This window comes from Littorina saxatilis, linkage group LG17, assembly GCF_037325665.1.
Source record: "Littorina saxatilis isolate snail1 linkage group LG17, US_GU_Lsax_2.0, whole genome shotgun sequence".
NCBI lineage: Eukaryota > Metazoa > Mollusca > Gastropoda > Littorinimorpha > Littorinidae > Littorina > Littorina saxatilis.
Window position 1 is genome coordinate 22,540,497 of NC_090261.1, and position 17,794 is coordinate 22,558,290.

Here is a 17,794-nt window from a genome sequence, read left to right on the forward strand (position 1 = left end):
ATCGGTCCAGTAGTTTAGTCTGAATCGCTCTACACACACACACACACACGCACACACGCACACACACACACACGCACATACACCACGACCCTCGTTTCGATTCCCCCTCGATGTTAAAATATTTAGTCAAAACTTGACTAAATATAATGACAACGGTGGTCAACGGGGTGCAAAGACATGGTGCACTTAGCTTTCTTGCTGCCACTGGGTGGACGGCCTGTAATTAGTCTTTTTAACCTCGACAACTGCTCCGTCGAATGAAGTGCTGGTTAGCGTGGTGACGAAGCAGGGAACTGTGGAGACATCAGGCGCCGCACCCAGTCGCTGGTTAGCTGGTTAGCCGGTTCGCTGGTTAGCCGGTTCGCTGGTTAGCCGGTTTGCTGGTTATGTCCGGTCCCGGTTACCACGTCTGCAGCTAGCAGTGTCCCGCAAAAGGCAGCCGTACAGAAGTTAGGAAGGCTGCAAACAGAAAGCATCGGTGCACTAAACATGTCAGCTACCCCTCACCCTCCACCTTTAAACATGTCATCTTTACATATCTCATCGAGCACGTGGGCCTGCACAAATGGACTTTTCACAACAACAAAACAGCCGTTTTCCGTCCTTCTCTCCCTATCTGCAAAAACCATATACAGATTAGTATTTTAGCGTCACAGAGAGCAAATTATGCGCTAACCTGGAAAGAACAACAGAGAGTATTTCATTCCACAAACACAGACTCATCAACAGCGTTAAATAATGATTTATTACCTCAAACAGCCTATGAATGTAGCACTCTCATGGAAGCAAAACCCGCTTCCTCCCTGGAATGGCCTCTGTTCGTCAACAGTGACACAACATCCAACCTCTTGCCGACTACTTTATGCGGTGAAACAGAGTGTTCCCCACACGGCGAAGAGAAATTGACGACTCGTCCTCAGCAAACATGTAACTGTGAGCAGGTGGTATCTCGTTGAAGTTCCAATAGAGCCCTATCTGTGCTAGCAGAAACGGCACGTAGATAGAAGAAAATATCTAGACGTGATGAAAACCATCAAACTCTTTGGACGGAAAAAACACCGATCCTTCTCCTCTTGCCGCTGAGTGTAAAGTGTGTAGTTACCGTGTCTCAGACAGACAACCTTGACAATAACACGTGACTAACCTTGTCACATATCAAGTTCAGCTATCCACAATTCTGCCTCGCAAGCAGAATCACCCCCGAAAAATCCGTGCGCCACAAAACATCCGTGCTCTGCGCTGTCAGCAAAACTGCCGTATGGCCCCGACTCACGCACAGGCGCTTTCTATCGCAATTTGATCAAGAGAAGGCACCCCACCGAGTGACCCTTTCTTGGTCTATGTCACTAGATCGTGACAATAATGGACGTCATCGGTTTTGGTGTTTTCACCACTTCACCTATGAAGCTACTAATTACACTGGTGGATTAAGCCTTTATCGTGCTTGTCTAGAGCGCTGTGATGGGGGAGGTGTGTGTGTGTGTGTGTGTGTGTGAGAGAGAGAGAGAGAGAGTGACAGAGAGAGAGAGAGAGAGAGAAAGAGGGTCAGAGAGAGAGAGAGAGAGGTCCCCTGTGGAGAAGCAGAACAAGACACAGCCCACGTCTTCCAGGACTGCAAGAACCTCAGGCCCTTGAGGACAGAGACGTGGCCTGGGCCGACGACCCTCCAAGAGAAGCTGCACGGTCTCGTGGAAGCTCTACAAAAGCCCACCAGCTTCATATCCAGAGCTGGACTCCAAAGGCGAGCAACAAGAAGAAGAAAGAGAGAGAGGTTTGTCATATTTACATGTATCGCATGTAACAGGTCAGTTGACATATGCAATACATTTTCTGAGGTCCGAGTTCTCACTTTTTTCTCTCTAAACTGATGAAGTTGTCCTGAAAACACACAGACAGAGAGCAGTTACAGTGTTTCAAAATTGCAATGCCATTTTTATGTTATTTATTAATTTGAGTTTATTTCATTTGTTTGTGAAAGAAAACAATGTGGGCTAGAAGAAAGACAAATGCTGGGGGAAAGTCTCTTCTGAAGCTCCGTTATTTCTACTAACTACACACACACACACACACACATGCACCCACAAGGAAGTTGGGGATATGTGTATCCATCCACAAAATACATTTTATCAATCACATCGAGTGCAGGTGTAATCATTTATTTATTTCTTCAAAACCTTGTCAAGGAATATGCTCTAAATACCTTTCATTGTCATCATTTTCACGAGTTTTCATTCACAAGCACCCGGGAAATAAATCTCATGTTCCCCAGGCAATAAATCGCCGGTTACCATAGTTGCAGGAAGCAGGTTATACATGGATAATCAAAAGCAAACCCAATAGAAATGCTCGGGGATTCTTCGGCTCTTTTCATTGGTGTTTTCCCAGACCTAAACAGATGACACGACACTGCTTTGCAAAGTTCCAAAAACGAACTGGCAATCTGGCAAAAGTAAACAAAAAACAAAACTACTTCATGAAAGGTCATACATTCATCAAAAACAAATGAAACCTAGCGATATGCTTTGTCTTCTTACAGAGTCATGGAGTGCGTGTACCTGTGTTTCGATACACAGACGTTCGGAGAAACACGAACGTCAAGTTCAAGTAAAACGACCCTTGACACACACATTTTGACCCATGCACAAGACGTATCGATAAACGAAGCACAATTAAGAAACAATAATAAAAGCAATAAAATAGCAACACGTTATGCAAACATCTAACAAAGCCGAGCAAGCAGAATGACAGGTCTAATAAAAAACAAAGAGGTACTGAGTCGGAAACAAGATCGCGATTCTTTCCTTCGCTGTGCCGACGCAAATCTTCTGTGACCTTTGACCAAACGTAGCTTCCACATTCGATCACTCAGCTTAATATTTACAACAGAAAGCCGAGGGGGTGGAATACCGAGATGAACCTACAGAACTGTGCATCCTCAAACCTGACATATTCATCCCAACATTTAATGAACTCAAAAACACAGAAAGTTGCTTTCATATTCTGACTCATTCTGATCCATCACAGATTATTGTTCAACCATCTGGGACTCTGCCAGTGCTAATATTTTAAAACCATTGTATAGTTTACATAGGCGAGCGCTGAAACTAATTTTACTGAAACAATCCAGTCTTGTATTTGATGATTATAAGAGACTTAAGATTCTCCCATTAAAAGAAAGATTTAAATTAAATGAAGGCGTGCTCCTTCACAAAATACTTTCCGGCCGTGCACCACGAACTTTCGTTGCAAACTTTAGAGTCAAACCAAACCGAAATTTAACATCCCAATTCCAAGGATAGATCTCTTCAAATCAAGCTTAGCCTATTCTGGTAGCGTCCTGTGGAATTCTCTCCCGGAATTTGTGAGAGTCCCAATGAGTCTCAATACTTTCAAAAAACACATTTCACTGTATTTAATGTTAAACTACGAAAAATCACAGTGATGGAAGACTTCGTTTATATTTTTATTTGTCCAAAGCATCAGTGTTCATTATATCCACACAAAAACACTCAAAGCTTTAATAACACATTTACTCGTGCATGTGTATTCCGCATTGTTTTCACTACGTTACATCAGAGTATACGCTATAGTCTCTGGTTACATATACGACGCTTTATATTTGTGTATATAGCTATTCTGATGGACACGTGGGGGAATTCGGGGGCTGTGATTGGATGGTCTCTTCCGATCATCAAAGCATAATGCTACGGAAGTCGGCCATTTTACTCAATATCCAAAAGCATATTGAGAAAAATGGCCGACTTTCTTATCTTGTAACTCCACACTAAATACCCACTTCCCCTCTGAAGTATTGATGTACAGCCCATGGCACTAACATTCATGTAGTCGTTTATAACTGAGGATGAACAATTCGCTTCATGACGAGACAAGTATAAATGCCATTCACCCAAACTGAAATTGACTTCGCTGCCGTCTGCTATCAAGGAAGCCTATCTTTTTTTTGTTTACACTTCAGTGAAGTTTATGGTCTGATTAGTTTCTTTAATGGGACAATGCGCAGTACAGGTATGTTGATTTATCAGTTGATTGTTTGTATTATGATTGCCTTTTTGTTTACCGAAATATGCCTATTATATTGCACCGTTTGCAACTTTCTGCTCGGATTTACCGCATATGTCGAGACATTTTTCTTCAATATTTTTTGGACGTTGTTTATGCGTTTTCTGCTGATTATCAGTTTGTTTGCTTGAGCGAATAAATTGTCCGCAATAATAACTGTAGATGATGGAATTTCAAGTTTGATTTGATGAGTATTTAATTTGTAGGGTAACTTTGACATTTTTTATGGATTTTAAATTCGCAGTTTCCTCCGAAAACGGCGTATGGCTGCCTAAATGGCGGGGTAAAAAACTGAATACACGTAAAATTCCACTCGTGCAAAAAAACACGAGTGTACGTGGGAGTTTCAGCCCACAAACGCAGAAGAAGAAGAAAATTCGCAGTTAACTTGTAATTATAATGCCGAAAGGGAAATATACGTTGGTTAAGCTAGTTTACTTTGATAATTTATGCGCGAATTTGTTGTCTGACCGGATTTCACTATTTGAGACTTTGGACGATTCACTTAATTTCGCTGCCTATTTTGTTTATTCAGTGATAGTAATTCTGGCATTTGAATGTTATGAGCTATTACTTAAGCCGGAATCTGCGTCACGTCAATGTAATAATTATGCTTTAATGATTTGTGCTTTCTTTGACGCCGTCTCGCCATTTAAAGAGGTGATTAACATGTTTGAAGTTATGCGTTTATGAGAATGTGCTTTGATGTTTCATCTTAGTTATTCTAGTATTCTAAATTAATTTTTGTAGTTTTCACCAGGGTCAGCGTCATGGTCACGGCACAGGGTATACAACAATAAACCTCCCGTAACATCATTACCTGCGTGAATTCTTCAGCGTGAGAAAGAGACAGTTAGCGTGTCCCATAAACTGAATGCGAGTAGAACCGTTTTCTCTGAAAATAATTAAATAAAATAGTTCCTATATTTCCTGAGGATATGGCTGCACAAGGCCATTGTTTCAGTCCAAACACAATCACACACATTTGTGCTCGCATCATGTAATGGCGCATCACCCACATAACTTTTTGACTAGACCCTCAGAACATAAGCAGTAAATACTCAGATGACTCATCTTTGCTGCTAATTTCTTTTATGTATATATCATTGACACAAAGAGAGAAGGTAATGTAACTGTCCATGTGAAATGATCATCAGCCAGCGGAACACTGCACATTACATAACGCTTCTAAGGTTATTCAGATGATCCAACAAATCAATGCTGGTATGATCACCACCAACAACAATTACAGTGACACAGAGGGAATTTGTGTACTCAAAACACCCCCCCCCCCCCACACACACACACACACACACACATGTGCACGCACGCACCCACGAATGAACACATGCATGGATGCACTCACATTTTCCATTATGCTCAGAAATACTAATACTTGATCACATCTCTGATTAAATACAGGCAAAAACAGTTGAAACAGCCTGAAACCTGTCAATCATTTAAAACCATTTACTTGTAAGCAATAAGCTGTGGATGAATAAGTTCACGGGAATTGAAGTTCTTTCATAAAAAGATAACAATCTTATATAGCTAACCACTTTTCTTGTGGAAAACCGTATTAATGGCACTCAGAAAAAAGAGTACCGGGTATGTTCCTGTATTTCTGTCATCTCTGTTTGTTAGTCTGTAGTCTGTGAAAACATACACTTTCACTTATCTGAGAAAATGGTGACATGAGATAAAATGTATAACCTTGATAATGTGTCAAACAACAAATTAAAACGTTTCAGATAGTAATAATATTAAAACAGAAGCCATAAACATTACAAAGATAAATTTCATCAACAACCACAAAAATCCCAGCATAACACTGTCTGTTCAATGCCCTCATCATTTCCAGTTTGGAATGTGCTTTCTTGATATGCACACTAAATTATGTCTCAAAAAGTTAATCACCTGAGAATGAATGGGTCAGGCTTACAAAATCATTACCAATGGAAAATAAAAAGCACACAGAGAAAGAAGAAAAGAAAAAAATCCTTATCAAACAAACTTTGCATCACAGTTGCAAGTTATTGATTCAATGTCTCGTTCCAGGACCGAAATGCCTGTTCAATGAAAGCACCTTCGCTCGATCATCCTTTACCTCTTCAATGAGCTAGTGTGTGTACACATCTCCTTCTGGGTGCACACAATGAGTGCACTCCTCGACACTCGATTACCCAGAGAGGTGACCTCCCATTATCAATAGCTCTTATCTTGTCTGCACAGCGACTGGCGGCAACTTCAGACAGCCGTCGCCGCGGTCATCACGGTTTGTACAGCTGTCGTCATACGCTGCATTTCGCAGTGCAGAGTAGATAGGAGATCTATGTGCTGTCAGCCTGCATCTGAATTTAAAAGTTGACACATTTTTGAGATATCAAAGCATTATTGTATGGTTGATTTCAAAAGTTGATAAATGTACAAGACACATACTGAGACAAAAAGGAATTGAATGATTATACTGGTACTTATATAAGAATAAAGTAAAAGCGTAGTGCATGCCGATGTGGCATGCATTCACCTACTTTTTGTTATATTTAGTCAAGTTTTGACTAAATATTTTAACATCGAGGGGGAATCGAGACGAGGCTCGTGGTGTGTGTGTGTGTGTGTGTGTGTATGTGTGTGTGTGTGTGTGTGCGTGCGTGTAGAGCGATTCAGACCAAACTACTGGACCGATCTTTATGAAATTTGACATGAAAGTTCCTGGGTATGATATCCCCATACGTTTTTTTCATTTTTGGCTCACGTAAGTGTAGCCTATGCGATGATAAACTTTGTCTGTCTGTGCGTGCGTGCGTGCGTGTGTGTGTGTGTGTGTGTGTGTGTGTGTGTGTGTGTGTGTGTGTGTGATAGAAACTTTAACATTTCCGAGTCTATGGATTACGTCAGTCTCGGTCAAAAGTGTTTGACGTGTGTGATAGAAACTATTTGAAGACGTCACATTATGACGTAAGAGGGTTAGACGTCACACAAAGGAATTACTGAACGTCTCGGTCATTGTTATTGTGAGCGGGCCGAGACTACTTGGCAGATCCAGGGTCTCGCTTTCTTGCACAGTTTCACCTATGCTTACTGTGTGTGTGTGTGTGTGTGTGTGTGTGTGTGTGTGTGTGTGTGTGTGTGTGTGACGGAGTGATTGAGTTTGTGTTACTGTTTGTCGATTTCTTACGTGAGCCTTGAAGGCTTCGCCTCTTGTTTTGATAAATGTCTTTGATGACGTCATATCCGGCTTTTCGTGAAAGTTGAGGCGGCACTGTCACGCCCTCATTTTTCAACCAAATTGGTTCAAATTTTGGTCAAGTAATCTTCGACGAAGCCCGGGGTTCGGTATTGCATTTCAGCTTGGTGGCTTAAAAATTAATTAATGACTTTGGTCATTAAAAATCTGAAAATTGTAAAAAAAAATAAACATTTATAAAACGATCCAAATTTACGTTTATCTTATTCTCCATCATTTGCTGATTCCAAAAACATATAAATATGTTATATTCGGATTAAAAACAAGCTCTGAAAATTAAATATATAAAAATTATTATCAAAATTAAATTGTCCAAATCAATTTAAAACCACTTTCATCTTATTCCTTGTCGGTTCCTGATTCCAAAAACATATAGATATGATATGTTTGGATTAAAAACACGCTCAGAAAGTTAAAACAAAGAGAGGTACAGAAAAGCGTGCTTTCCTTCTTAGCGCAACTACTACCCCGCTCTTCTTGTCAAAAATGGCAGCTACTTGACTAAATATTGTATTTTCGCCTTACGCGACTTGTTGTAATTACGTTTGCTCAAGCCATAGCACGATGTAACAAGTCGCGTAAGACGAAAATACAATATTTAGTCAAGTAGCTGTCGAACTCACAGAATGAAAGTGAACGCAATGCCATTTTTCAGCAAGACCGTATACTCGTAGCATCGTCAGTCCACCGCTCATGGCAAAGGCAGTGAAATTGACAAGAAGAGCGGGGTAGTAGTTGCGCTAAGAAGGATAGCACGCTTTTCTGTACCTCTCTTTGTTTTAACTTTAACAATACCGAAGTCCGGGCTTCGTCGAAGATTACTTGACCAAAATTTCAACCAATTTGGTTGAAAAATGAGGGCGTGACAGTGCCGCCTCAACTTTCACGAAAAGCCGGATATGACGTCATCAAAGACATTTATCAAAAAAATGAAAAAAACGTATGGGGATTTCATACCCAGGAACTCTCATGTCAAATTTCATAAAGATCGGTCCAGTAGTTTAGTCTGAATCGCTCTACACACACACACACACACACACACACACACACACACACACACACACACGCACACACGCACATACACCACGACCCTCGTTTCGATTCCCCCTCGATGTTAAAATATTTAGTCAAAACTTGACTAAATATAACAAGTCGCGTAAGGCGAAAATACAATATTTAGTCAAGTAGCTGTCGAACTCACAGAATGAAACTGAACGCAATGCCATTTTGTCAGCAAGACCGTATACTCGTAGCATCGTCAGTCCACCGCTCATGGCAAAGGCAGTGAAATTGACAAGAAGAGCGGGGTAGTAGTTGCGCTAAGAAGGATAGCACGCTTTTCTGTACCTCTCTTTGTTTTAACTTTCTGAGCGTGTTTTTAATCCAAACATATCATATCTATATGTTTTTGGAATCAGGAACCGACAAGGAATAAGATGAAAGTATTTTTAAATTGATTTCGACAATTTAATTTTGATAATAATTTTTATATATTTAATTTTCAGAGCTTGTTTTTAATCCGAATATAACATATTTATATGTTTTTGGAATCAGCAAATGATGGAGAATAAGATAAACGTAAATTTGGATCGTTTTATAAATTTTTATTTTTTTTTACAATTTTCTGATTTTTAATGACCAAAGTCATTAATTAATTTTTAAGCCACCAAGCTGAAATGCAATACCGAAGTCCGGGCTTCGTCGAAGATTACTTGACCAAAATTTCAACCAATTTGGTTGAAAAATGAGGGCGTGACAGTGCCGCCTCAACTTTCACGAAAAGCCGGATATGACGTCATCAAAGACATTTATCAAAAAAATGAAAAAAACGTTCGGGGATTTCATACCCAGGAACTCTCATGTCAAATTTCATAAAGATCGGTCCAGTAGTTTAGTCTGAATCGCTCTACACACACACACACACACACAGACACACACACACACACACACACACACACACACACACATACACCACGACCCTCGTTTCGATTCCCCCTCGATGTTAAAATATTTAGTCAAAACTTGACTAAATATAAAAAGAAGTAAACCGTGTTTTTATTGTGGCACCTTGTTGTGACCCGTTTTGTGGAGCGTTAATATTTTTACGTGAGATTCACGTGCTCCTTGTTCAGTTGTTGTGACCTGGTTTTGGTCGGAGCGTCACAAACTGCGTCGTTTAGTTTTAGAACACCGTGAGATTCACGTGCTCTTTTCCGTGTCTTGATTTTGGGGTGAGCCCTGCGAATCTGCGTTGTAAGTTTTAGAATACGTGTGACTCACGTGTTTTTAGTTCAGTTTGTGATGTCAGCTAGTTCCTTGATCTTCTTTCTGTTAAATATACCGTTTTAAGTTTTGAGCATGCACGGAGTGCGTGATCGGTTACTGATTGGTTGTAAAATAGTAGTCTTACCCGATCCTGTCTTAGGTTGGTCAATACAGTGACCTTTGACTTTTGAATAACTATTCCATGTTAGGTTTTTGTTTCCATAAATACCACCAGAGACTGTATACCACTGCTTGACTCCTGTCTCGTCAGTTGGTCTGAGGGTTTTAGGAAGTGTTTGGTTTTTCGTTCTGTAAACGTATGAACGTGTGATCAATAACGTCAAAGGCTTTAGCAAAATCAACAAAAATGGCACCACAGAATTCATTGTCGTTTATTTTCTCCAGCCATTGATCAACAAGAGAAACTAAGGCAGTATGGCAGGAATGGTTAGCTCTAAAACCCGATTGTTTAGGGTGAAGTAAATTGTTTTGGTTAAGATGCATTAGAATATGTTTGTGTGTTTTTCAAGTGGTTTTGATAAAACAGACAATATTGAAATTGGCCTATAGTTTGATGGGTCTTTTTTATCACCTGATTTAAACAGAGGAATGACTTTAGCCTGTTTCAGGGCGACTGGGAAATAATTTTTGTCTAAACAAAGATTATAAAGGTAAGTGAGTGTTTGAGAAATTACAGGGGCTGACAATTTAAGAATCCTACCATCGAGGCCGTCGATTCCCCGGGAGCCTGTTTGCTTAAGGTGTGTAAGTGCGTAAAAAACTTCAGGTACTGTAAGTAGAGGAATATTCGCTTGACTTGAAACTTGTTTCGACTCACAATACTCTTCTAACACTTTCAAATTGTTCAAATTGGATTTGTCATTTGTAATAATTTTTTCAGCTATTTTAGAAAAATGCGTGTTTAAATCATCAGGGGATATGTCCTTAACACAACTTGAATGACTGGCAATCGTTTTATTTGTAAGTTCATTTATTGCTTTCCATATATTCTTTGAATTTTGCTTTGATGACGCTAGGTCATGAAAGTACTTAATTTTTTTTGTTCGTTTAAGTGAGTTTACTTTATTTCTCTGTTCTCTATACTCTGCTTCCTGAAAGAGAGGCAGACAGCCACACAGAGAGACAGAGAGAGACAATACCAAATCTTTACTTTATGGTTTGGTAGAATAATCAGTGGTATGACTTTATCTAGTCATTGCCCTAAAGAGGGAATTGCTATACATTAAACAAAAATTAAAAACAGAGAAAGTGAATGAGAGAGAGAAAGAGAGCGAGAGGCAGAGAACAAGAGAGAAGGGAATATAATTTGAGTGTGGTTATGTGAAAAAGTGTTTTAGCAAATATTGAACTCTGACTCTACAGTGTGTAAATTCAAAAACTCTGATAAGTTCACACTGAAAAACTTCAGGAAAATCACAAACACACATACCGGAATACAAGCAGCCCAGCACAGTATCTCTACCCTTTCCTGACAGACAGGAACCTGCATGTCCACACACCCCAAAAGAATACTAAATATGTACCCATCAGTCCTGAGAGAAAAATTCTGGCCTGCTGATACACCAATGAAGGACAAGCTCTACTGTGATGACCCTTCAACGGATGGCAGCAGTTGTCAGGAGTACCGGAGTGCCTGTCTGAGCGACGAAGAAGAAAAAGAAGAAGTGCCCAGCAATGACCGTGCACTTACCAATTGAGATGTGCGGGGTGAATTAGATCCTGCTTTTAGGACTTGCAATAAGCTGTTCACTGCAGGTCGGTCTGTGGACGCCTGGCTGGGGTAGCACAAGACAAGCTTTCCCTTGTCCGACACGATGAAGTCGCCTCCCATCTGGTCAAATCGCAGAAGAGACACTGTCTGTGAGCATGTGTGAGTAATAATAATATCTGGTGTTTGTTGTTTATGATACTGGTATCCAGAGGCTAGAGCATAGGTTCACACTGTCAGCCGCATCAGAAGAACATCAGACAAATATCTAATCTAGATATATTTATTCACTAGAGTAAAGCATAAGGAAAAGCAGCATACAGTATACCAGCTTGGTACAGAGTGAAGCTGATTAGAATAAGGATGCTGTGCTGGCAGGAAAGTCTAGGGTGCATAATAATCTTATTTTCACTGATGGTACCAGACCCTGACAAGCGAGAAAGCAGTCAGTTAGGAGAGTCTGGGCGGTGGCACAGTTGAAAGTTCTACAGTGTGTACGGGTAGAGAAGGGTTGGATGAAAATACAGATACTGTACCTTACCTATTGCTTGAATGCAAAGAACAGGAGGAGGGGACCACCTAATCTTTGGAGTTATCGGTGATATGCTCTTGACAGACTACAACAGGTGAGATTCCGAACGAGTCATCTCTTCAAAGACAGTGAGTGCCTCGAAGGTAGAAATTGAAGGAGTTCTCATATTTCCAATATGCTACTTCTTGAACGTCAGGGAATGGACCTTTGTGTGCTAGGGCCAGTGAGGTAAAGAGCATGCACGTTTCAGACATCCCCGCTGAGATTGTGGAAGATCATGATTTGTATATTTTTTGAATATTTTTCACTTTACGAAAGCAGCAGTCTTTGTATCCTATGGGGATGTTTGCCACACATGTGTCAGACTTTCTGAGGCAGCGGACTGTAGATACGAGAGCTCCTTCATCAATTTCTGACTCCGAGAAACTTGCCTTCGTTGCTGAGACGTCTTATTTGGTTTCTCATTTTTAGTGGTGGCTCAACCATAACTCCAAACACTAGGTGAGTCCCACTGCCTGTTCTTTGCATTCAGGCAAAAAGTAAAGTATGGTACACCATGTTGGCCGAAACGGACATGGGTAAACTGTATGTTCAGACTCAGACGGTATCCATGTCCCACCCCCATGTCATCACAGTGGCACGTAAAAGACCTCGGTCATTCTGCCATAAGTGCAGGTGGCTGATTACACCTAAACACGCAGACACCTGGGTAGCGCGACTCTTGTTGCTGCTAGCTTTCCACTGGGAGGAAGCGACACAAATTTCCCAACAATGGGATCATAAAGTAAATTAAATGTGCAATTAAATTGAGACTTTTCCCTTAATCTCACTTTTTGGGGGTTGTTAATTGCAGAGATTTCTGTGGATGAGCACTTCATTATTCATTTCATCCACAGTTGTGTCGTCTATGCATGACCATGCAAGCAAATATTCTGTACCTGGTTCACATCATCATGAACATTTTCATAGGGACTGGGCAACTTCTTCCCTGCTCGCATCTGTTCTCCATAGTACACCATGCATTCCACACTCCAAACCTGTAATAAAAGCAAAACAGGAATAAACACAAACAACAAGTCAACCAGGCATTTCAAAGAAAAAGAATAAAATATAGGAATCATGCTGACTTTGAAGGATTTGCGTAAGGTGCCGCAAGACATGCCTACTTATAGCACCTGAAGAATGGCCAATACATATAATTGCACACACATTTTGCAATGAGCTCGACCCCTGATAATACCAATAGCCACTTCGTGTCAGCAAGAGAAACTAAATATTTGCAATTGCAATGGCCAATGCACACATGCCTTGGTCAAAACAGTAATAAAACCTTTATTTCTCATATGCTGACATATGTCTCGAATGATATCAGCATTCACCTGCCGGCTCATGTAGATATTCATTTTTCGACATGTCTATTATCATTTGCTACCAGTCAGCATATTACAAATAACTCATACTATCATACTTTACCTTGAAAGCTGATCGTTTTAGACCAAACTCCTGGTACATCTAAAAAGAGTAAATCAAAAGATTAAAACATGTGCATGTACAACATTTTTTCCCCAATTCAGAATTCACACAAATCTCAGTCATTCTAAATAGCATCGCCTCTCACAACAAACAAACCCACTAAAAATAAATAAATGATGAATAAATAAACAAATGAATTTATTATGAAATCATTTAAACAAATAACAAATGCATATCCTCAAGCAGTAGAGTATTACTTTAATTTCCCAAAATGAAGAAATGTTTGCAGTTGTTAAAAGCTCTGTGTGACCAAAGAATGCTAATCATTATTACCTAGTTTTGTTTAATATTACATGTACGAAAGTTCGGAGTCTCAGTCATTGGCTCTATAAAATTAAAACTCAAAGTGAGTCATGTGTTAGCATTATCTAGATTGATTATCTATATTATGTATAACTCCTGCAAATTGTGAACAATTACAGCTTCTGAATTCCAACAATAGAGCGTTTGAAGTTCTGTACACCGTTTGGAAATTCAGGGCCCAGACCACACTTCAAAATAAACTTGGCCAAAAAATGATTGCAACAATTTTCGCACGCTAAGAAAAGCATTAAAACGCAATTCATTTTAGTTAACCTTTATATGCTCGAAAAGGTAATTATGTCAGCTGTACATATCATTTGTCCGATTGATGGTACTTTGTAAAACATAAGACATAAGACATAAGACTTTATTTCAACCATGTGCAGTACACTAGGGACATGTTTTGGCCAGAGTACAATCAATCAATCCATACACGCCCTTCCAAACATCGCTTGCAATCTCAGTCACACACACGCTCACGCACGCCCGCATACATTCCCCACACAAAACCCACAACAGCACACAAGCACAAGCATGCTCCTCCTTAACAAAACGTGTTTAACCATCAATTGTACATATGCGTAAAATAAACAGTATAGAAGTATCAGTAAGAATTATATATGTATCAGACATCAGTTATGACGACAATAACTAAAATCACAAATCTTTAATAATTTTAAAACCAAAACATTTATTACAATACTACACTTGAGTAAGAGCTCAATTTTAACTAAGAACGGCAGTTAGAGGACTTAAGGAGCCAGGACACGCACTGCACTTGGATAAAAACTGTCTCTGAAACGCGTGGTGCTTGTCCTGATCGAGCGAAAACGCCTGCCCGAGGGTAGGGGCCGGAACAACTTGTAAGCAGGGTGCGAGTTGTCTGCCAGAATCTTTTTGACCTTCTGAGCGCTTCGGGATGTGTATATGGAGGCAATGGAGGGAAGCTCACAACCCACAATCTTGGAAGCTGTTCGTACAACTCTGCTTAGGTTGATCTGCTCTGCCTCAGTAGCCCTACTGAACCAGACAGTGATGGAAAAAGACAAGATGCTTTCAATCGTAGCCCTATAGAACTGGATTAAGATTTCTTGCTTCAAGCCGAATTTTTTTAACCGGCGTAGAAAGTAAATGCGCTGCTGGGCCTTTTTGATTATTTGATTTGAGTTTAGCTCCCACGTGAGGGTATTAGAAAGAGTGGTGCCCAGAAATTTGAAGTGTTCGACAGTGTCGACATTTTGATTTTTGATTGATAGAGGAGTCAGAGGGGTCTTTTTTTTCCTGAAATCTACAATCATTTCTTTAGTCTTTTGAACATTAAGTTGTAGGTTGTGAGCATCGCACCAGTCGACCATAGCCCTAATCTCTTCTCTATAAGCAGACTCGTCAGAGTTGCGAATTAGTCCCTCAATAGTTGTGTCATCAGAAAACTTTAAAAATAAGACAGAATCATGGTTTGAAACGCAGTCATTAGTAAAAAGGGTGAACAAAAGAGGTGACAGCACGCAGCCTTGTGGAGCACCTGTGTTCAGTGTGAGTGGGGCAGAGAACATGTTATCTATCTTGACAACCTGAGTTCTATTTAACAGTCATCCCGTGACAGCCTGTCAAACAAGGTCAGCCTGTCAAACAAGGTCACCCTAAAAATCGACCTGACAAAAACCATAGCCCTGGTTGAAATTTTGGTCAAGTAATCTTCGACGAAGCCCGGACTTCGGTATTGCATTTCAGCTTGGTGGCTTAAAAATTAATTAATGACTTTGGTCATTAAAAATCTGAAAATTGTAAAAAAAATATTTTTTTTATAAAACGATCCAAATTTACGTTCATCTTATTCCCCATCATTTTCTGATTCCAAAAACATATACATATGTTATATTTGGATTAAAAACAAGCTCTGAAAATTAAAAATATAAAAATTATTATCAAAATTAAATTGTCCAAATCAATTTAAAAACACTTTCATCTTATTCCTTGTCGGTTTCTGATTCCAAAAACATATAGATATGATATGTTTGGATTAAAAACACGCTCAGAAAGTTAAAACAAAGAGTGGTACAGAAAAGCGTGCTATCCTTCTCAGCGCAAGTACTACCCCGCTCTTCTTGTCAATTTCACTGCCTTTGCCGTGCGCGGTGGACTGACGATGCTACGAGCGTTGCATTGCGTTCAGTTTCATTCTGTGAGTTCAACAGCTACTTGACTAAATGTTGTATTTTCGCCTCACGCGACTTGTTTCCCTTTCAAAGACTCCACAGCCTTTTTCTAACTTACCTGTCTTTTGCTATCAATCAGCATTTGGAACGGGCACTTTGTATCCTTCAGCCACTTCACTGCCCCTTCATAAAGGCCGAACGAGACAATGACAATGTGGGCTCCCAAAGTAGTGAACTCTTCCTGGGTGAAAAGTATGCGAATATGTGATTTCACATTATGTAGTCTAATGTATATAAATCATTTCAATAAAGAACTCAAAGCTTTACAAGCTTTAGCAGTGTATCGATTTGTGATAAATCATAAATGATCCTATACAGGTTTTCCTAAACTAGATGCAAGACAGTGATACATGAGTTGCACACATGACTTGCACACAGACACACAGACACACACACACGCACACACATACGCACGCACGCACACACACATGCACGCACGCATGAACACACACACACACACACACACACACACACATGCGTGGAATCATACACAAACATCATCAAAGAAAAAGGAGAATTGCAGCTGACCTGTCTAGCCATCAGTTCGGCCACATGGTCGCGTCAGGGTAGTCAGGCAAAGTGGCGCAGCAGGATCAGCACCAGGAATTTTGCAGGATGTGAACCCTGTGTTGGTAACCCCTTCCCACTTCCGGAACTGTCCGCATTTTTAAAAAGCTCCCTTATAGTGGTCTCCCTCTTCGTGCGAGCACAAAGAAACGGTTCATCTAGGGACATCACCTGTCCTTTGGTCAAAGGATCTGGCCCTGACCTGTCCAGTTTCTTGTCCACATCTTTGAGTAGGTCGTCCCATTGAAGCTGAAACCAGACCACAGATATTTGTTATCATTGTTAACTCTACATTCTTTCCAGTCATCACAAACCTCTCACTTATTTTGATATCTGGGCAAAACAAAAAGAACACAGATATCATGTTTCAATAGCATACACAGAGAGTAAAGAAATGAAAATAAGAAACGAAAAAAACTGACTGGATCTAACTCCTGCCCGACTGTGATAGTTTCAATGTAAAAAAGTAGGATAAAAACAAGAGGAATCCTGAGAAAAGGAGATATACATGGCGTCGCTTTAATACTGTAAAACAAGGCCGTCTTGATTATTTCCTTGTGTCAGAAAATTTAATGAACAGACTTAATGGAGTGAATATAGGCTCGAGTTATCGATCAGACCATAGCCCAGTGTATATTTCACTTAAATCTGAAGAGAAACCTAGAGGCAAACCCTACTGGAAATTTAACAACTCGTTGTTGCGTGATAAGGAGTATGTAGATATCATTAAAAAAGTTATATTGGATATCAAGAAACAGTATGCAAAGATTGATGATTTGGATGGTATTGAGAATATTTTGAATTGTGATTTACATTTAGAAATAAACGACCAGTTATTTTTGGAGGTACTCCTTATGGAGATACGTGGCAAAACTATCTCATATGCCTCCTTTAAGAAGAAAAAAGAAAGAGAAAAAGAAGAAAATTTATTAAGAGAAATAAATGTTTTAGAATCCACATTTAGGGATGAAGATTTAACCACTCTTGAGGAAAAACAAAGAGAGTTATTGCAATTACGGGTTCATAAATGTGAAGGAATGGCTGTGAGATCAAAGGTCAAATGGATTAATGAAGGCGAACGTGCTAGTAAGTATTTTTGTAATTTGGAAAATCGACATTTTTGTAATAAAGCAATGAATTATGTTGAAACAGATGAAGGAAGGATGTTATATAATCAGGAAGATATTATGATTGAAGTTCAACAGTTTTATGATAAATTATATGCAGAAAGGAATGTAGAGGATGTTGACCTTAGTCTTTTAAATGCCTCTAAATTATCTCCAGAGGAAAGTATGATGCTTGAGGGCATAATTACAGAAGCT

General features: G+C 39.8%; 1 protein-coding gene across 2 annotated transcripts in view; it reads right to left on the reverse strand.

Moving 5' to 3' along the window:
- Positions 1-2,140: 2,140 nt before the first annotated feature.
- The window catches only part of LOC138952126 (uncharacterized), a 29,574-nt gene continuing 13,920 nt past the window's right edge, over positions 2,141-17,794 (reverse strand). For both annotated transcript variants that reach the window (XM_070323722.1, XM_070323721.1), the window contains exons 6-11: positions 16,434-16,721; positions 15,964-16,086; positions 13,327-13,365; positions 12,792-12,890; positions 11,304-11,444; positions 2,141-6,431 (exon numbers count right to left, since the gene is read on the reverse strand). In XM_070323722.1, the coding sequence (XP_070179823.1) occupies positions 6,411-6,431; positions 11,304-11,444; positions 12,792-12,890; positions 13,327-13,365; positions 15,964-16,086; positions 16,434-16,721 (711 nt within the window). In that variant the 3' untranslated portion in view covers positions 2,141-6,410. The remainder of the gene's footprint in view (positions 6,432-11,303; positions 11,445-12,791; positions 12,891-13,326; positions 13,366-15,963; positions 16,087-16,433; positions 16,722-17,794) is intronic.